The 22,328-nt window shown below is 35.3% G+C and overlaps 1 protein-coding gene across 3 annotated transcripts in view; it reads right to left on the reverse strand.

Annotated features, from left to right (window-relative positions):
• Positions 1–9,694: 9,694 nt before the first annotated feature.
• The window catches only part of CPED1 (cadherin like and PC-esterase domain containing 1), a 255,487-nt gene continuing 242,853 nt past the window's right edge, over positions 9,695–22,328 (reverse strand). For all 3 annotated transcript variants that reach the window (XM_039860843.1, XM_039860839.1, XM_039860840.1), the window contains one exon: positions 9,695–11,696. In XM_039860843.1, the coding sequence (XP_039716777.1) occupies positions 11,454–11,696 (243 nt within the window). In that variant the 3' untranslated portion in view covers positions 9,695–11,453. The remainder of the gene's footprint in view (positions 11,697–22,328) is intronic.

The raw sequence follows: 22,328 nt of genomic DNA on the forward strand, positions 1-22,328 counted from the left end.
AAGATGTGGACATATTTGGGGAAACATTATTCTACCTAACAGCATATTAATAATTTTTTTTTTGGTAATTCATCTCCCTGCTTCTTCCAAGTTGCCTTATTTTGTCTCTCTCTGCCATTTTAGAAACTCGCCTCACATGTCTGGTAATTTTCTTGGTTGTAGCTCATGATTATGAATGGAGCACTTAAAAGCCGATGAGATGCTCTGAGCATGTGGGTAGGATTAATTGACTTAGGGTCTTATTTTAGGGTGATCTCAATGGTCATTTTATTGGCTAATCTTCAATATCAGTATACTTATGACTTGTCTCTTAAGCTGGTCAGCTTCCCCAGAGAAGAATATTTCATTCTCTTGTTTTGATAATAGTGGCTAATGTTCTTTAGTCTAGTAGAGGAGAGGACTTGAGAAGTCTTAGCATTCACCATCTAAATATAATTTTTTAAAAAGTATGACCAACTTTGTACTGAAAGTTGAATATAGTCTTCAATGAAATAACTGCCTAACATTAAGAGTTAAGTTCTACATGGGGAGCACTTGAATCAGAATAAAGGGCAACTTTTATCACTGGAAAATGTGAGAAATACAATTAGCAAGTAAGTTACAGTGGTTAGGTTTATTTCTAAAACAAGAAAATATGATTCTGAAGACTAAGCTAAGAAAAGAATTAGTTCTCTTCAAAAGGCAGTTTCAAAATCATTAGATCAGTTAGTATAAAATAAGATATTTTCCTTTTGTGATTGCAATTATCTTTTCTATGATTAGGAGCATCTTCGTATTCTGTTAGCAATGCAGTTACTTAATGGCTGTAAACCCAATCACATCTGGATAATTGAAAATTTAGTTTTTAACTACGGACTCTCACCCTTTGTTGCCTGTTTGTGGCATACCTTATAAAGTTTACTTGCTGAATTTGTCATTAAATTCTAGTTCACCTGGCTGACTGATAATCATGACACCAAATAACATCTTCTACCATTTCTTAGAGATTCTAAACCTCTCTCTCTTTCTCCCCTTAATTCCTCTTTTTCTTATTTCTTCTCTTTTCTTATTCTTCTCATGTTCTGTTGCCTCCTCCTTTTTCTTCTTTTTATTTCCTTCTCATAACCTAATGGACAAAACTACAACACTGGCTTCCCTTCCCAACTGGTGTTCTAGCCCCCCTCCCCCATCCAAAGCTGATGTTTCTGGAATCATAAGGATTGGTGGTTTAAGTGTTTGGGTCCTGTTTCCCTAAGAAAACTTTTGCCAACAGTCGTCTTTTAGTACAGCACAGAAATAAACACTGCAAAGTGGAGCTCACTCTGTTTAGGTAAGAGTTATTCTTTTTATTTGCATGAAAAGAACGGAAGGGTAAAAGTTTTGTAGTTTACTCTCAGGCCACTAAAGTATCCCACCTCTCTGGAAGCCAGAGGCAATAGCCATATCTAGTCAAATTTTAAAAATTATTTTAAAACTTTAAATTTTGCAACAGTGTTCTTTAACCCTCTAAATGTTCAGGGACCATTCACATATGTCTTAGAGGCTTGACGAACATATGGTCTCATATAAATGATCTGAAACAGTTTGTTTGGAGGCTCTAGGAGGAAAGGACCATCGTTACACACTTGATTGAATAACCCATTTTCTTTCTGAAAAATGCACCTGCACAGAGTCATGAGAATGGACACTTTGGCCACTCAGCCCACCAGAGCAGCCAGATTAATCCTGGCAATCCTTGAGATAGTTGGCGTCACAGCCAGATTGGATTTACATTCAAAACTTTTAAGCAGTAAAGGTAAATACAAACTTTTATTTCCATCAACAGTTTGGCAGGTGACTGATTGTCTCTACTTTAACAATGCTTCACTTCCTTGGCAACCCTATAAGTGGCCTGCCTTTAAATGCTTGAAAATGCAGCGCATTTTGTCAGTAGTGGATATCAGCAAATGGAAAGATAGAGGAGGGGGTGATGCAAGAAATGTCATGTTTATTAGGATTTCTGACTAACGTGAATGGGTAAAATGCAAGACAACAGGTATTGGGAGTAGCCCATTCAGGTCATCTCTGATGTCTTCACATCTTCAGGTGAGTAATCTGAATTTCTTTAGCACTTCCTTAAAGGTACTACATTCCAAGTTCTTGGCTCAGCTGAAGTTATTTTAAAGTTCATCCTTTGAACTGAACTTGGCACAGCAGGGAAATCGGCCCTAGTGGCCCATTGACAGCCAATGCCCATCTGCTTTTCGAGCTCCCTTTCTCTTAGAGGAATCTTCTTTGCAACAGTGTTCCCTCAAAATTATGTCCCATCCTCTTATTTACTCAGCGCCTTGAATTTAGTCAGTTGTTGGGAGAAAAATAATGTGATTAAATTCCTTCATACCGAAATTATCTAATAGGCCCACCTTCCAATGGTATTAGCATCTTAAGAGACCCGGGAGGTAAATGTGATTTCACTAATTGAAAAGATTTCAAATAGAAGAATCTAGTAAGATAAAGAATTGTGGACACAGCATTGAGCCATTTGGTAACAAAACATGGAAGCTTTCTCTTTGCTCTTAATTTCAGACTCAACTTTGTGCAAAAATAGAAGTATCTTACGCTTTGCAGTCCTCTTTATACTTCCCAGATTCATGTTTAAAAGGCATTTATAATATCACTTGCAAAATTAAGTTGCTGAAGAATATATCTGCCATCTTGTTTTAGGAAAAAACTATGCAGGGAAATCTTTTTGTTAATCCACTGTTCCAAAAAATTATGGTATCGGTGAGTGTAAAAGATGAGAGTACCTATTTGAAACTCACCAGAAACAGATGTCTCCCTACCTATGCTTTTCAGTAAAAATGTGATCCCTCTACCCGTAGTGTTTTCAATTCCATAATTAAATTCAGTTGCATTGTTAATGTACTGTTGACATTAACATGTATCTCATATACACAAGACTGGGAATACACATCTGTTAACTTGAAACAGCTGTTTGCAAAATTACTACAATATGGCCAATACTTCTTTTAACTGTTATGTCTTTCCATTTAAACATGATTTGCATCTGTAAGTACTTATTATATATAAAATTAAAGGAAGATTTATGACATAATAATGATGAATTTTGAGGCTACATTAATATTGCATCTGACAATAGTATGGTAGACAAAGAAAGTGAATAGAATATTTCTACAGATCGGAAGCCATGACCCACTGGTATGCATGCTCGGAGGGCAGAGCTGCGTGGATATCTTCCCACACACTCTAGGATCTGGTTGGCGGATGGCTCTAGATGGGGCCATCACTCCAGCTTCTCTCTTGTATCCTCTGTTCTTGGGAATGACAGAAACTTTGGGATGTTATGTGATGTGCCGCATTTCCTCCAAGAGCTCCATTTCTGGATAGCCGATGTCTAAAATTGCACAACACACAATGTCTTACTTTGTCCTCTCCTAAAACTTCAGTACCCGTGTGAGGGCTTGAGTGGTAAGGCCTGAATGTTCATTTAGACTTGGGCATGACTACATCAGATTCTTTTCAGTTTTGATAGTGGCAGGGCAGAGAGAGCATCAGCCATTGCTGAGATGAGTAATGAGCATGGTACAGTGAAGAGGAAGCCTCGAACCCCTTAGACCTCCATGCACTGCAAGCCTTAGGTTCCAGGCATCTGGTATCAGCAGCTCCGCAAGCGCCCCTAAAACTCCCCAGAGTCCAGGTGGACAGCTCTTTATGTAGCTAACACCTCTCCCAGCTACCTCTTTTATGCCTTCCTCAGTAGTCAGGACACAAGAGGAACAAACAATTGATACTTGCTAGAGAGGGTTTTTGGAGGCAATAATTCTATTTCTAACTCAATGCTTTGTCAAAGCTTCTTAGACAAGTTCTATTTTGAGCACAAATTCTAACTCCAAAAAAATGCTAGAGTTTGTTAGTGCATTTATTTTTTCATTTTACAAAAATTCATTGAGTGTCTTTTTTGTGCTAGGCAATTTATTTCTAAACTAAGGACGCAAATATTAAAATACTAAGTGAAAGAAGTCAGCTGCAAAAACCTCACATACTGTATGATCCCATTTATGTGAAATATCCAGGATAAGTAAATCTATAGAAACAGAAAGTAGATCAGTGGCTGCCTAAGGCTGGGGGTGGAGGAGGGGAAAGGTGTAGAGTGACTGCTATATATATATATATATATATATATATATATATATATATATATTTAATTTTTTTGTCATGACACAAATGTTCTGAAGTTAGACTGTGGTGATGGTTCCAAAACTGCGTAAATATACTAAAAACAATTGAATTGTACTCTTGAAATGAGTGAACTGTATGACATGTAAATTTTATCTCAATAAAACAGTTAAAAGTAAATAAATAAACACAACCAACCGAAAAAAAAATTCAGTCCCTTCATCATGAAGTTTTCAAGCCAGGAGGTACAATTTATTAAATAAATAAAGGCTGGCATAGGATAAGTGACAAATATTTGGAGAATTAGAAAAAGATTGTTAGAGGAGATGGCATCTAAGCTGAGAAGTAGTAGACAGAAAAAATCATGGAAGAAAAATATATGCTGATCTACTCTGTTAGATGTCGTACCATAAAAAGATGAGTAAGAGTCAATCCTAGGTCTTGAGGGGCTAAATAAGGTTAGTGGAGTAGGAGATAAATAAGTTATTATAGATAATTATTATATAAGGTAGTAGGGCAGTGACAGACACAGGGACTGTGGAAGTAACAAAAAGGGGAATTAAATCCTGTCAAAAGGCTGAATAAAAATTCAATATAGAGAAGTTAGGTATGTTTCAACCTAAAGAGCTGAAGAACTGTGATCTTGCCAAGTGCCTTCCACCCAATGGTACCCTCCACCACAGCTAACAGAACTCAGTCAGGCAGCTGCTGCCTCTCGTTCTTCGCCCATGTCAGCATTTGCCAGTGGGAAAGCCCTGTGAGATCAGGGCCACTCAGGAAAGCCAGGAAGTGGAGAGGAGGGAGAAAAGGCAAAGTGCATGATGGGCATTCCTACTAAGAGTAATTCCCATAAGAAACACATTGATCCACTTATTTTTAGCAGGGTGCAGAGCTACCCAGTCCTCTTTGTTTTCCCAATTCTCTTTGTAATTTTAATAGAGGGAGCCCTTAAGACTCAGCAGTCAAACCTTTCTCAGCATCTTCTCATTCTGATGGTTTCTGGCAATTCGGTCACTTGTCACCTCCCAAGAGAAGCATCTGCCAGACGCCTCCCATAGCACATCCCTACCAGCTCTGCCTGGCAGAGGCCTGTAAGCGCATTCTCCACATGTCCAGACGAGCACCTGGCTAAGGCATCCAGAGATAGAAAACCTGTTATTTGAAAGGTTTTACACACTGCTGTAAATCAAAAACAAGAGGAATGTTTTTTTAAAAAATGAATATAATGGTTGTAGGATTATTTGGTACTCCTCTATTACCTATTTCATTTTGTAGGTGTGTCTGTGCATATCCATATACACACACAAATATTTGCATACATATGTTTGTATGCATATTTATTCAGTATGAGTTTTTGTTTAAAATAGTCCAAATAGTCCAGAATTCCTGTTCCTGAGATTTTTATGTGACAACACTCTGCTCAGACACAAACCAGGGAAGGCTTGATTTTGGCCCTATAGTTTTGGCTTTTGTGTCTGCAGAGGTAGCATAACAAGTTAGCCTCAATGGTGAGGGAAAAGCATTTATTTTCACTGTGTTCGATAACTGTTTCCTGAAGATGATGCCCAGGGAGGCTTCCATTGGATGAGAAATCCACATCCAGAAACTCAGCACTTCAAAGACTGTGATGACCCCAGGAAACAGGAAAACACCACTTAAGTCAATCACCCCCTTGGTGTCATCCATTCTTCTGGGAAATAGGAACCCAAAATGCAATGTCTGTATCAGCTTCATCTCAGAATCCATAAATAATTCATGGAAGATATCAATTTATTTCTAGGAAAGGTGGCCAAGAGAGAGTTCCGGGTGTTTACCAATAACATGGCCCTGGAAACTCCATACTATCGAAATGATTCCTGTTCTTGGCAGGAATAACTTGTGCTCAGGGTTGAATCCACACCCTTTAAAAAACATGCCATTGATTTTGCATAACTAATGTGAACATTGAAATGGGGACTCTTTAGAGACGAGTATGAACAGAGACCAGGTTTTCCCCGAGGGTATGAACATGTGGTGGAAACTGATGAACCCAAATCTGTGCCATTTGATGACTAAACTCATTTTAGGCTAAAAAAGCATTGTTTCAATTTCCTCTTGTACTATTCTTAATTCAGACCAAATTTTATCTCATAAGTAGAAGAAGTAGCTGCAAATAATTTCATGCCCTGCCAATGACATAGGCACCAATTTTTAACAAAATGCTCATAAACTCTTTTTTATGATACTGTAAAACTGGAGAGCTCATGCCCATTAAAACATAAGCTTCACGTTACATGTAATTAAGGCAAGGAGGAGAACGTAAAAATTTAAGTTTTAAAATGTATCTTGTATTACATATTAAATGCACATAGAAAATACTGCATAAGTTCTATTTCAAAGGCCAAAATGAGGACAAGAGGAAAGGTCACAGTGGGTGAATGATTCCATGGGTGAAAAAAATTAAGAAAAAAAAAGGTTGCTATTTCAAGTTCTCCAGAGGCTATCTTATATTGATGGTTAGAGGTCATTTTCTATTTTTTCTGATTATAAATAAGAAGGTATCATTAAAAGCACATTCAGCCGCTATTTGGTTAATCTAGGTTATAATTTTTGGTCCAATAAAGTTTGAAAATTAGTATTTGTTTTTCTTTAAGAATGAGACCCTCCAAAGTGACTTGGACATTAAGATGAGGTTTGAAAAGATGTCCAAGTTCTGTCCAAGGCAGCTGGAGAGGGTGCTCATAATTTTTATCCATCCCAGAACCAGTGGGGTATGAGGTTCTCTTCTGGAGTAAAGACTCGTGTTATAGCCCCAGTTTCAACCCCGTTCTAATTGTGATGGGCGTAACGGATTAGCCTAAACCACATTAGCTTCAGTGCTGGCATTTTGTACCATCCTCTCACCTCTATGTATTTACTGCAAAGGGACATCAAGAATTCTGAATCCCAGATCTTCAGCTATGTAAGACATGTAAGAAACCCACTGGACACCCAACAACCTCTTATATCTAAGTGAAGATTTGCGGATATACAATTGATTAGATGTTATAATATATTCCTGTTCCATTTTAATGTTCCTAAAGTTTTTTCTTATGATTTATTTAAATTCATGATTTAATTTTAAAAGCATATAATTGTAGACCAAATAAAAATTAAATTATAGACTGTAGCATACATTGAGCTTTCAATGTACAGATTTTGGACAGATTTTATTTTAGAAAAAAGTGGAAATATAATTGAACAAACCATATAAATAAGTCACATACCATCACCATTAAATCGTTTAGCCTAGCCCAAAAAACTGCATCAAAACTGATGTATTTCACCAGCCAACCATAAAATAAGAAAAGTCACTACACAGTTGAGAATCACGTTATATTCATGAGACCATGTTACTTCTTAATTCTGATGTACACACAATCAATTGTAATTACTTCATGTTTTAAAAATATCCAAACACTTTAATGAATTTTGTAGAAATTATTTTTTCATGTAATAAAAAAAATTTGATACTACATATAAATTTCCTAAGTAAATATCTTGGTTAGATATATTAAATGTCTCCCCATAATGAACCAGTCAGCTTAAATCAAATTCAAAACCTCATCTACCTCAATAGGACGATGCTGTAGGAATATAAAACCCTTTTATAGTGTTTTCTCTAAAAGTGATTGTTTTAATTTTATTTCTACTATTAGTTGGGTTTAAGTAATTATCTTTATTTACATTGCAAATAGACTTACAAATGAGAAATATTCCAGATAAGTTTTAAGAATTAGTACTTTGAGTGTGTATTGAGTGTGTTAGCATACTGATCTGACATTTAATAGAGCCATAAAACAAATTCTTTATATTTCAATGAACATAAAGAAAACAAATGGACTACCATTGGGGGAGGACTTCATGATCTATATGTTAGAAAAAAATGAGTTCTACAGACCCCTACACTAAGTGAAGGAATCATAAAAGAAATATGGAAGTTGATAATAGCAGTTTCTGCAGCAATAAGAACATGATAAAAGGTTTCTTGACAGTATGAAACCCTTGAAACCTAGTTTGTAGGCCTGGCAGTGTCCTGCTGTCTGTAGTAGGTCTTTTGGTTTTCCAATGACTTCTGGTTCGTCTCCCCATGTTGAAATGACTTATCAAAATGCCTTAGTTTCCAAGAGTAATCAAAATCATTTGAACTTTAAATACACAATTAAAACAGAGCAATTACTTCTTGATCCAGTCAAATGGTAGACTCTGGTGAAGCATCATTTTGTACTTGGATGTATGTTTTCGAAGTTATCGGCCCATATGAGCTTCCTTAAAATTATGTTTGTTCATTTTAAATACAATAATCCTAACCGCTGATTTTGACATTTTTTGATTTGTTTCTTTTTATAAGATGAAGATTCCTGGAGAAAAATTTTAGATACTTTTGATTCTTTCAATATTTGCTTAACTTAAGGCAACCATAAAATAATATTTAGTAAGATCGTAACTCTGATGATCTCTCCAGGCTGTTAACCTTAACCTTATATTAGATCCCTGCTCCCCCCACATCTCACCAGTGCCGAAGCATTATAGCTTTGAAATAACTCTTGTTGGGTTACATAATTTTTGACTATTTTTATTTATTTCTTCTTGGAATCCTTCCGTGAAATGGAACTGAAAGAAGAAGCTTCAGGTATTTATTCCCCATAAACATTATCAGGATGATTTCCATTTCAAAAATTAGTGATTTTTTCCAATGCTTTTTAGTGAGAGTCTTTGTTTTCTAGAGATGACTGTTAGGCACAGGAGGTACTAACATGAGGAAGATTAAATGACCCAAGTAAGTGTAAACCCAAAGAGCAGGCAATGGTGAGCCCTTCTTTTTTATATGTCTTGACAGGATCCAATTCACCTACTTGGATGGTTGGCCAATGGCACATTGTGCCTTTAAACACACACGTGTGCACACACACACACGCACACACACACAATGTCAACAGTGATGCTTGGAAATGCTTATGCAGTTATTCTTGACTTTTAATATTACAAATGTTTTCTTTAGTTTAGCTTAGTTTAGTTTGGATACTAATCAATTCTTACCAAAAATAATATACTTCCTTTAACTTTTACATCTAAAAATACATTAAAATGCCTACTATTTTTTTCCACTCAAATTATTAACTTGCTAAGCCCATACAAATACACATGCTTGGCACTACACACACACACACACACACACACACACACACACACACACACACACACACCCCTATTTCCCCAAGGTAAAATAAATTGTAGTTTTTCAATTAAGGAGTAACTAAAATGATTCCTAGCATTTCAGTGCCTTATCTTAAAAAAAGGAAAGCTTGTTACTGCACCATATTCAAAAGCTTTGGTCATCGTTCAGCAGGGAGTTAATCTGATAAAAATTTAGAGAATATCAGGGTTGGACTATAGTTATCTTATTAAACCACACTCCAATAGTCGAATCTACATGATAATATCCTTTCCAACTGGTCACTGTTTGTATGATTATATACCTCCAGTAAAGAAAAATAAAAGATACTCTCTGAACACAGACTATTACTAGTAAGATATTTATTAATAGCATCATCACAATTGTGTAATAAAAATCCATTATTACTTCAGTGGTGAAGAGGTAAATGCCAGACAAACCTCAGTCAGTTATTACACTTAGGTTGACAGTAAATTACAAGAAATATATACTGACCATAATTCTGTTACAGAGTATGTAATACATTAAAACTTGATGAAGAGGCTGCATGCATTGGAACATTTTATTCCATTAAAAATGATTGAAAACCTTAAAGTGGTGCTTGCACATAGCTGCAGATATTAGAAAAACCTTTCATTTTAAAGTTTAATTCTGTGCCATTTTAAAAAAAATCTATCATCTATCAGATGCAGATATGTATTGTTTATATCAAGTGATATTTGTGCTTAAATATAATTTAAGACACTTAAATATAAATTCATGTTTATTTTCATATAAAAATATATATAAAAATAGAGTATTTAAAGGAAGACATTCATACTAAGGAACCGAGCAATTAAAATATTTTTTTATAAGGTAATAACATTGAGGTATTTGTATATTTGGTAATTTCAGCCATGTATTGAATTAACCCTCTCAGTCCTTTTTTTTTCCCAAAAGAAAAATAATTCTTTAAAAACCATTATAACTGTGAGATGTTGTCTCACAACAAAGCATTTGTAAAATAAGATATTTATTATTTTGAAATTAAAATATAGAAGAGGAAGTTATCAATACTAGAATTAGATGTTTTATATGTATATCACAGTTTTAATAAAAAAATAATATGCCTACTCTAAATTTGGATTAGATACAGTTGTTCAGGGAAACAAAAATATAGTTACTAGTAATATAGAAGCATATGTAGACATATACAAATGCTTTATGGAAATAAACACCTATGCACTTGAGAATGCCTAATCCTTTGCAAAATATTTACATAAAATTACATTACATAGGGTTCTAATGGCAAACCAAATCTTTCTTAAGTAATATCATCAATGAAACATAATAAAGTAATACATAAGGAACTATATTTTGTTTCTCACTTTAAAATTACATATTTAATCAACTGCAACTGCAGTTACCTATCTAAGTTCACAGACAGGATAGGAGGGAATGTTTATGAAAAGTACAAAGAGTGCGAAGTTAGATACATTGGTGTTTCAACTTTAAAATGTGACACTTCTTATCTCTCTCATAGAATCTATTTGAGTTCTCTTGAGAGGCATTCCTGTTCTTTTCCTTTCAGTTATAAAATTTGGAAAGTACACAAAGAAATGTTTTTCATTAGCATTAGATTCACAAAGCCAAAGCCATCATAAACGCCATGTTTTCTCATTGTCAAGGACACAAGTGCAATCCTTATTTACAAGTGGAATGTACTGCTTTTATACCCTTTTCAGTATTAATGTACTGAAAGAGAAGATAACACAATACTCAAGAGCATTATCCTTTTTCTCACATAATTCAAGTGTCTATATTTCTCTTTATTATCACAATGCAATACCTGGTCCATGGTGGTTCTAGTTTATGATTATATTTCAGGTAACCTTTTCTTAGCTCTTTCACCTTGAAACCAACTGATTTTCAAGTGCATATCTTGACTTTATAAAGCTGTGGGGGAAAAGTGTCTTACTTTTTTTTTTTTTTAGCTCTGTGTGCATTAGTGTGTAAGTGTGTGCCGGTGAACACAAGTGCATGTGGTCAATCAAAATACATGTGATGCACAGGATTTGGTTCTTAGACGATCATGCAGGCGAATGGCTTGTCTTTAGTTCCAAATTCAATCCTCTTGCAGGGAGTCTGACACGGTTCCTCTATTTGCACACATCCTGCTGAGGAGGATTTCAGAGCAAACCTGATTAATTGGACCTCTGACATGATATGGTGATTGGTAATTTATTACAGAGTCTTGTTGTCGTTGTCGTAGTTTGCTTTGATTGCCGAAATATTTTCCCACAATATGATTTCTTGATTGTTTTATTTTAATAAAGTGATAGTCTTTGGTTAACTTTGATTTCACTACCTGCAAATCAAGAACAAAAAGAGCAGTGAACCAAAATCAAGGACATTCAAGCCCTGCGTAGAGTGGTATAACTAACTCACAAACTTGAACAGTATGTCTATCACACTTACAATGCCCAGAGGGCATACATATGATTTCTGTAACCAAGAATCAGAGTATCTTATATTTTAGAAAAGATCTAGGTTGAAATGAGAATTTCTGCCACTTTTCTTACCTCAGGGTAGCTGTTTCCACTGCAGTTAAGGAATAGTCTCAGATGGTTTAGCTACCACACTGCTCTGTCTGATGATATTGTGTGTGTGTGTGTGTGTGTGCTTGTGTGTGTGTGTGCTGGCTCCGTATTCGAGCCAGATGCTAACAAATAGAGAAGACACTGAGGTGCCTTTGCTGAATCACTGATTCAAACATAGTACTCTATGTTTGATGGAATGACAATTAAAACTATTTTCAGAGTGAAACTGTTTTTCCTTCGCACAGCCATAAGCTGACATTGTTATAGTTGGTGGTTTCATTTCTCTGGGCACTTAGTAAGTTATGCAGTCTGAAGGAGCAGCCTAAGCCTTATTAAGCTAATAACTTTATACATGTTTGTACATATGTAGATATACTTTTATATTGAAATTTTACTGAATAGGTGGTATTATAAACATTTATAAAACATAAAATGTATATCATAAAAGATTTTTTTCCCCATCTCTGCTCCCCACTTCCAGTCATTCAATTCTCTCTTCAGAGGCAACATATATTCTCAGTTTCTTTGTGATTCCATTTATATATATTTTATGAATATCAACACACATATATATGAGAGGCGATATTTACTATTTGTCCAGTTTATAAATGTTGTCTTAGTGAAATCCTATAATTGTCAGCTTTATTCATTGGATTAATGAATAAAGCTGACAATTATAGGATTTCACTAAGAAATCCTATCCATTGGTAGTTAGCGCCAATGGTCAGAAAGTACAAAGCTGGAGACCAAGGCAGGGATTGTGAAGGAGGGTTGAGAAGTAGGGAGGAGAGACAATATTGGCAAAGATATTTTGGATGTCTTTACAAATGACTAATAAATATGAATACCATCATATTAATGCAATTGTAAGATATTAGTTTTGGTCGATATGCACACATGAATTAGTTATTTTTGATGACTAATGAAGACGACAATAGTTAACATATGTTAACATATGTACCCCTTCTCCTTTTTATAAAGATGGATTTAAACCAAGATGCCTCCAGGAACGAGGATGAAATGAGTATATTCACAGAGGAATCCAAGAAATACAGTTTGGGGAAAATGCAGTAATTTTTGATGAGATGGGTAAAGGACAAGAAGTGAGTTCTGTCAATTACTGTAGATACAATTTTCTGATTAAATCTGGAAAAAAGGCAACCTGTTCTTTTTGCTTTTATTGTATTAACAGCTGAGGTAGCTAAAGTTATTTAAAATAAAATTAAATTTATGATTAACATGAATTTTTTTTACTCTTTTGAGTGTTTTATAGTTAACATGCATTTTTTTACTCTTTTGAGTGTTTTATAATGATTGACACATTTTTTCAATCCCATACAAGAGAATGCAGTAAAAACAGTTCCAAAAATAAATAATATTTGAAAAAAATCATATCTATTTTGAAGATAAATATTTTTAGTTATATTGCAAGTGAGCATGAAACTTTTTAGAAGATTTTTTAAAAATATAAATTCTGTAATGATCCACACCAAAATGTTAACAGTAGTGATCTTTGGGCAGAGGAATTATAGATGATTTAAAATGTATTCTTTGTAATTTTTGGTCTTGACTTTTTAAATTTAGTACAATAAATGTGCATTACTTCATAATCATAAAAATGTTCAAGCTATTCCCATTTTGAAGAAAAAATGTAATTGTAATGCGTTTTAAAACCAATTATACCCTGGTAACCTCAAAGAAATGAAGTGTTTGTCTGTAGCTATGGGAAGCTTGGCTTTTCATGATCAGTTCCTCAGCTGAAGTGATTCGTAAGAAGTCCAGTGAAATCAGCGGTTTGTGGTAAGGAATCCCTATGGATCATAATTTAGAGCTCAGTTTGCAGTTAACCACTGATTAATATTCCAGGTCCCAAAGTTGTAAGTTTCTGTTGTATGCAGCTCCTTTCACCTCTGGTTATACTCTAACTTTAAATATGATAGTGCGGGAGGTGCACCAATGTTTTCTTGAAGGTTTTGTCCATTTGTGGGGAGGTCTGTACTCAGCGAAGGCAAGATTTGTGAACATTTTTAAAGTTTATTTAAGGAAACACTTAAGCATAAATATTACATTCAACCCTGAAAAAATATTATTCCAGTGCTCCAAAGCCAAAATGAGGTTAATTTTGTTTATATAATTTTATCTTAAGTTCTGGCTTTTGCAATTGCCTTTTGATCTGCATGCTAATTACATGTAAAATAGAAAAAGCATTCCCGATGTAAAAGGTTATACTACTTTAAAAGTTATTTTAACGTTTTGTGTGATTTTAAGGTTGCATTACAAATCTTGGGTAATGCTAGTGTGGATGTGTACAGCAATCTTGAATGTCATTTATAAAAGGGACAAATAAAAATAAATATTTCCAATGTATTTGCTGAAGCAGAGGGCTTTCACCAAGAAGTAATGTCAAAATTTTGTCAGATCACAATGGAAAGGTTGATGATATATTTCTATTTTGAAATCACCAAGGTGATCTCTGACAAAGAAAAACGGGATGATGGGGTCTTCCTCAGCTTCTGAGGGCCAGCTTAATGCCCCCCTACAGTGCCAATGCTCCCTTTATGATTTCAAGGTTGACTCCTTCCTACATGTCTATGCTGGAGATTGGCCTGACAACGCTTAATTTAGTTGGTTTCCTTTAAAAACTATTCTATAGGAAATAATCAGAGGTAAATTTCCAAATTCCTTTTTTAAGCCAGCATCACCCTGATGCTGAATTCTGAAAGCTGACAAACCTATAGAAAAAAAAATGATTTCAATTTTGATTTGTTAAAACATAGATGTAAAAAATCCTCCCAAAGTGCTACTGTAAATTCAATCCAGGAGCCTTTAAAAAGTTCAGCAACATTATGCGCAGTACCACTAGCACACAGAATTTATTTCAGGAATGCAAGTTTTAATATTATGAAATGCTTTGTTATAGGAAATTACCAAAGAATTATTTGTAGCTATATGGTTGTTTACCTTGAAAACCCAAAGGAATTTACTGGAAAATAATGAGATACCATAAAGCTAATATTGAAAAATTATATAGCTTTTCTAAATTTTATCAATAATTCATAAGAAATATATCAGAGAAAAGATCTCATTACAACACTAAAACAACTTCATTAAGTTCAACTATGATGCAGGTAAAGCATACATCAAAAGTTTAATGAGACATAAAAGAAAACATAAACAAATGGAAAGACGTACCATGTCAAGTCCTTCCAAGTTAATTCAAGTGCTACTCCAATTATGATCACAGCAGGATTTGGGGGGATCTTGACAAAGGAATTCTAAATACATCTTTAAGCATAAATGTAAGAAAATAACCAAGACCATCTGGGAAGGAATAAAAGTAGCCATGAGGGAGACTACCATCAACCACCCGTAGACTCAGTTAGTTGGTTACATAAGTCACCTATAAGCAGAATTCAATACTGAAAGAAAAGAATAGGAATGTTCGTACTGTAGATTAAAATGCATTTTATAAACTGCTATTGTTCCCTAAAATTGTTTATGGAGAAACAACGTAGTTCTAAATAAAGCCCAATGTTCTACAAATCCAGTGATCATAAATGTTGACAGCCTTATAGTTTCAATTGCATGAGATTAAAATCAGGAGTGTATGTTTAAAATGGAGCTATGTACCAAACTGTTAATAGAGCCTCCAGTGAAGAAGGGAGTGAGAATTAGGAGGTGTACATAGTATAAAGGCAAGATTTTTTTGTTTTTATTGTATATACTAATTTAAAAATTTTTTTAGTTAGCAAGAATTCACGTAATCCTTTTATGATAGAAAAACAGAAGAGATTCAAAATGATGTCATATCTTATAAAATTAAAATTTGATAATTTTTTCATATAATATCCATCTTTCAATCTCCAGAGTTTTCTGCGTTAGAAAACACATGGAGTAATTCAGATATGATCCCTATCCTCAAGGGGGCTATATAAAGATACATGTCTAGGATACTTGAAGTAAGAACAAGAATGAAATGACTTCAAAGACATTGTCTGAGACTAGCTCCCAAGGTCAGGCACCATGTTGTTTCCATGTAATGAATAGTTCCTTAGTACATTAAAAAGACTTAGTGCTAATTTATGGTGGGCATGATAATCTGTACACACGACTATTATTTCTTTGAACTTATTTGTACAATTCAGTATCCAGGATTGCTGTCAAACTGCTGTCTCTGAGTTTCACAATATTACCTTGTTTTACCTACTCTTACAGGCTCTAAAGTGGAGGAAAAGGCATTAGCTACAATTTTAAGTCTTGGAAATGTTATGCGAGTGAAAGATGTACAATAAAAAGCTAATCGCTCCTTTCCTTTGATCTCATGTGTGGAAATGTGCCCGTTTGGGTCCTTCCCAAAATCAGAGGACAATTTAGGATTATTAAAATCCAACTAAAGCGTCAACTGGAATGTAGCTTTGAAAGAGTGCTGTTAGTAATACAAATGTTAGTTTACATCCAGGGCATAACAACAACAACAACAACAGTAACTAACAAAAATGAACAATTAGAACATCAGTCAATGATTCAAGTCTTGAACCAGGAACAAAAGACCCTAGATGTTTGCATACCGTGGTCACCTTAATCAGAGACAAATTCTAATAGGATGACACTTCCAAATGCTTCTCTAAATCTGGGTTTGTATGACTTCACCACAAAGAGCCATGTCAAGAATAAGAAATCACTACATATGATGAATAATACATACAGATGTGATTTGCCAAATGTTTATATTACTTTAAACGTGAGTGTTAAACGACAATTTTTTTTGCCACTTTACAATAATCCAAAGTAACCCCTCGTCTTTAGGTTTTTGTTATTGTTTATTTTCTTTTTGTGATTTTGCTGTGTCAAATTATATTTAAAATTGAAAAGAGATAGTGAAGGAAATTGGTCCTAACCTGTTACATCAGCATTGTTCCATAATCACAAGTATAAATATAATAAAAATTATTTTTCTCACAGCAATGTTCAAATTTAGATTAAGTTATGTGTAAAGATTACAGTGTTTCAAAACAGTAATATATTTTTGACATATTAGTTATAGAAACTTAGAAAGTAATTTTGGAGCTGGAATCAAGTTCTATAATTATAACATATTATGGGATATGCACATGATCGAATTTTTCTGTGACTCAGTGTAACAAAAATTAAATTCTGTGCTTTGAAATGAAGAAGTAACTTTATTTTTTATAGGTTTCCTGTAGGCTAAAAAATCTCCCAGTTTTATTGTAGTTGTTTCCACTTTTCTACATAATTAAGGACTTGGGCACACAGACATTTTAGAAGGCACACAAATGGCTACAATTCAACTTGACCGGTGTTAGCCAATGGCTATTTGTAAGACTTCTCGAACAAGTGAAAATCCATTATAAATTACACAACAAAACTAAGGCTATAACTTTTTCTATTAAGTGCATGTATCTTCAACATTCAAAATTGATTTTATATAAATCTTCATCAGAAGGAGCATAATACAATGTCAATTAATTGCTGCACTGCGATAACTTTGAATTTTCTAAAAGCCAGTACAAACGGGGAAAGCTCGGTAAGTTGGAAAAGTGTCAGGCAGATTACAAGCAAATACCTTTCCTAAAACTGAACCTGACCTGAATAACACCCAAGGAACTTCTGATGTGGTTCCAGATCCACAGAACAAAATAGAAAACAATTTTCAGTGGCGCAAATGTTCCAAAATCTTTCTAGACCGGATTAGAGGGGATGTTCTGATTACAAGTGTGTTTCACAATCATGGGTGGGATCTGAAAAAGAATGATGGTAGTGGCTTTCTAAGGTTGGAAAACATAAGATTAACCGGGCAGAATGTGCTAATGTAGTCTTTCAAGATAAATGTATCCTATTTGAAGTACTTTTTATTTGGAATAGTCATTCTGCAGACAGGACATTCAATCCAAGAGCCTGTCACAAATTTATGACCAGCTGAAAAAGTAGGCTAAGAAGTCACAGAAATGGAATAAAAATAAAGTGATGAACAATAGCTAGAAACCAGTCCTTATAATTCATAATCCCACTTTGGGAAATCATGCAATTTTTAAAGATAATAAGAAATTCTTTCATCTACCCCCCAAATATTTAATTATGGCCACATGAAATAAGCTATGTTTTGATTGAAGAGAGTCCAACTTCTGAATGGGTCAAAGATGCTGAGGATTAGAGGGCAAGACTAAAGTTTTCTTTAGGAATGAGGGTTTTTCTGTTTTTATATTTTTGTTCTTGGTGTTTCCAGATTTGCAATATCGCAGTCTCCCACCCTACCTTCAAATCTCTAACGGTTCTTACTCTGGAAGCTGAACCCCTTTAACTCCTGTCCCTAGACAAAGCTCAGTTCCCAGATCTGGGAACAAATTCTGCTCTGAGGTGGGGAGGTTGATTATAAGGACCAATAGTTATCCAATTTAATGTTAAATGGTTGGTTTTATATCGCACGCCTATGCAGTTCCCCAGAGACTAACTCTCCTGTCTTAAACTCAGTTTCCTAAGTGACTGAATATTCAAATCACTGAATTCTTGATACTATTTGAATGTCCTTCATCAGTCTGATTGATTACAAACTTAGTTCCTGCCCTGCTCTGTTTAGACATGCACCTTGGGTCTTAGAATCTATTTTGATCTTAACTCACAGGTATTTTTTCCATCCATTGCTCTTAAACTTAGAGTTTTCATTTAAGAATAAGGCATTAAAATGTTACTTAGAAACTATTTGCATTGAGCAATGTTTCCAGCTGCTGGCTTCACTGTAGGGATAATAATGCTCAGCGCACTCCCACCCTTTTAAAGAGGATCCACTGGGCCATTCATTTTTTGGTCAGAATAGCTCTCCAGCCTCCTGTCTAAGATGGCATGTGCCTGTCTTCTATGTGGATCAGGGAGAAATTGAGGGACTCCAGTCTTCAGGTGCCAACTTTCACTTTTATCTTTCTATGTCAGCTTCCAGATAAATTTGTTCTTTATTATACCTGTGTTTCTGAGTCCAGACTCTCTGCTGTTCAATTTGAAAAGGAATCGTATGTATAGGTATAGGTTCTTGACTGCATGGGGTAAGGTGAAGGACTTGGGGTCCAACAGTTTTGCATACAGACTTTTAACCCACTGTGTTCTGCCCTGTGCCTCAGCCCTGCCTTCTTCAGCACCTGGCTCCCTCAGGTGTGAGCCATTTAGAGGCTCTGTGGTCGAGTGTGCCTCACCTCTGACTGGAGCTTCTCTTCTCTAGGCATTTTGCATTGTAACTTCCTTTATAGGCTAAGTCAAGCTTCTTGAAATGAATTCAGATTTCTTATGTTTTTGAGTTATTTCTTATTCTGTCTATTTTTGGGGGGAAGGGAGGGGGTGAGTAGCTTTATGTTTTTAAAGGCTTTTTAGTGGAGTTTCAAGTGGAAGAGAAGATACATGCTTGTGGTCAGTCTGCCACATTTAATCTGCACTCCGCAAGTGATTTGAGATCTTATCCTTTATTCTAGTTTTTCCAAAGTGTGTTTAGTGAGGTGTTAATAGTTGTTATTAAAAAAGAAAAGTGGTTCTGTGGTCAAAAAAGTTTGGGAAAAGCTGGACTGAACTAAGTTAAACAGTTTCTTTGCTGTAGGTCTTTTGGGATCATTTAATATACTAATATTATTTAAGAATCCTTCAAGTGGAGGGGTATACAGTATTTCTCAAACCACAGATCCTATTTTCACCAGGGTAGAACATTAAAACATAAAGTAGGACATGTATATTATGCCAGTTCAAAGTCCATCTCAGCTTGGCGCATTAAGATTGGTGGTAAAACCCCAGAAATGAGGGTTTATTGCAAAGATCGTAAAATAGCGATGGGTCAGCATCTCTTTCTTGGGCATACTGACATAGTAGGTTCCAGTACTGTGGAGGCTGGGATGTATAATTGCCTTAGGGGGTCATAATACTGTTCAACATAGAGTGGCTGCCACTCTCTTCATTTAGTCTCCATTTAATTACCCTTCATAAGAGAGAGATCCCGATATAATTGGTATTACCACCATTCAATATAGGATGCTCCCTTTTAGAATAGGATTTTGTACCAAACTATCTAAGAAAAGGCTGAGCTCCCTTATGGCTAATGACTTCATCTCACCAGGCACTGATCTCTAATCTAATCACCCAGTAGAAAAGGCTAGAATTCACTTGCAGAGGATGGAATGAGCACTAATTATTTCAAACAGAAAGGGTAGTCTAGAATCATTTTCTGAAAAAAAGGGGTGTAGGGATGGTAGGCAGTGAAAGCTTCTGTGACTCCTCTTTAGTTACAGAGCCATTGAAAGATTTTAAATGACAATAATGGATTTGAAGTACAGAAACATTATACTGGTGGGGGCATGAAGGCTGAATTCAAGTAGCTGAACGTGAAGTTTCCAGGATGAAATATTGCAACAGCCTAGGGTAAATAAATGATAGGGAAGAAGAGCCTCTCCAGACCGCCTTGTTCATTTACCAGCATTCTACCAGCCAATGACCAGTGTCCTTGACCCAACGCTCTCCCATGCAACCAGGGGCCTGTCTCCAACAGTCCCACGTCCTCCTGTATTTTTAACATTTCTTAGTATCGATTATTCCCCCTCTGCCCATGAAAATGATAAAGTTGTTCCTCCTATAAACTGCCCCTAGACCATTTTCTTTTCTAAAGCTAATGTCTTCCCCCTTTCTTATTTTTAGTTGTTTAAAGGCTTTACTATTTTTTATGCCTTTTCTCATTTTTTATACCTCTTCATTCTATTGTAGTCTAATCCCTGCCCATAGTATCGTACTGAAACCGCTCTTAATATGATCAGAAAAGACCTTTTCAATGTCAAAATCAATGGCTATTTAAATCTCCTTACCTTAATAGATCTATCTATTATGTTTGACAACGCCGTTTGATCTCTCCTTACAAATTTTCACTTTTTGGCTTTCCATGGCACCACATTCACTAGCATTTCTCGTTAACAGTTTATTCTCTGAATTTAAATGCTCCTATTTCTCCAAACTTTGCTTAAATAATGGTATTTCCAAGAATTCCTTCCTCCGCTCATTGTATTCTACTCACTTTCTCTAGGTGATCTACTTTTATGATTTCAACTATTATCTATTTTCTGATGACTTCCAACTTTTTATCTTCAGCCCCACCCTCTCCCTTAAGCTTCAGACTTGCGTATTCAACTGCCTGTGAGAGAGTTCCACCTGGATGTCCTACGGGCATCTCAAACACAACATGTTCAAAAATGAATTCAATGTTTTTTTCCCTAAGCCAGTACCTTCTCAGTTATTCTCTGTCTCAATTGCCAGTTCGGCTCTCTAATCCATTACCCAAGTTAGGAATCCTCTTTGATTCTTCCTACTCTCTCATGCCACAGATAAGATCTACAGATAATTTTTTTAAAACAGGGCTTGTATTTTTCTACTTCTCTTTTATGCCTGCTGTCTTTGTCCTGGTTTAGGTAAGCTGTTATCATCTCTCACATAACTTGTGAAAAGTCTCCTACCTTCTCTCCCTGACTTGATAATCTTCAAATCTTCCTGCCTCACTGTTATCAGACTTACCTATCTGAAACAAAGATATGACCATTTTACTTCTCTTTAAAAGCTTTCATTGTCTCTCCATCATTTATAGGATAAAGTCTAAGCCTTTACTATGATCTCCTAGCCTACTCTTTCCGGTCCCCTTTTATAACTGACATTCCGCAATGTACAAATTAGCTGTGATTCCCTGAGAACATCAGGTTATTTCAAAGCTACTTCAGTTTACACTGTCCCAGGAGGTTGGAATGACCTTCGTTGGCCTTCACCCTATTACCATGACTAGAGTCTACCTGGACAGTTTTCAAGGAAAGTTTCACTCAATCCTCAGATTGTGTTAGGTACCCCTTCTTGGTGTTATTACAACATCCTATTTATATCTCTAACATGCCACTTGACATATTGTTTCATAATATGGGTTATTATGCCTAACCCTCCAACTACAATGTATTGAGGACAGAGAATGTTTCTTATTTATTTTTGCATCACTACTATTTAGCTCATGTACTAGACTCACAAAACAAGTGTAGGATGATTAAGTAAAAGAATAAACAAGGTCAAGGCAACTGTAACAGAGCATAGGGAAAAGACAGGAGAATATTTAGGAAGTAAACAGGACTTGGTAACTAGCTGGTTGGTGGTTGTCAGAGGTCTGGAAAAAGATAAGGAGGAATCAAAGATGACTCTAGTTTGTCAATGACAGCACAATAGAGTAAATTTGGAGAAGAAGAAAGTTTAAAGGGAATATTAATTCTTTCTTTAGAGTCATGTCTAGTTTGAGATGCTTATGAGAATTCTATAAAAAATTTCCTGGCTCATTTTATAGTTAACACAGTACTTACACAGACACTCGAAAAATTTGATGAATTAAATTGTCA

This window comes from Pteropus medius, unplaced genomic scaffold (assembly GCF_902729225.1).
Source record: "Pteropus medius unplaced genomic scaffold, Ma_sr-lr_union100, whole genome shotgun sequence".
NCBI classification, from domain to species: domain Eukaryota; kingdom Metazoa; phylum Chordata; class Mammalia; order Chiroptera; family Pteropodidae; genus Pteropus; species Pteropus medius.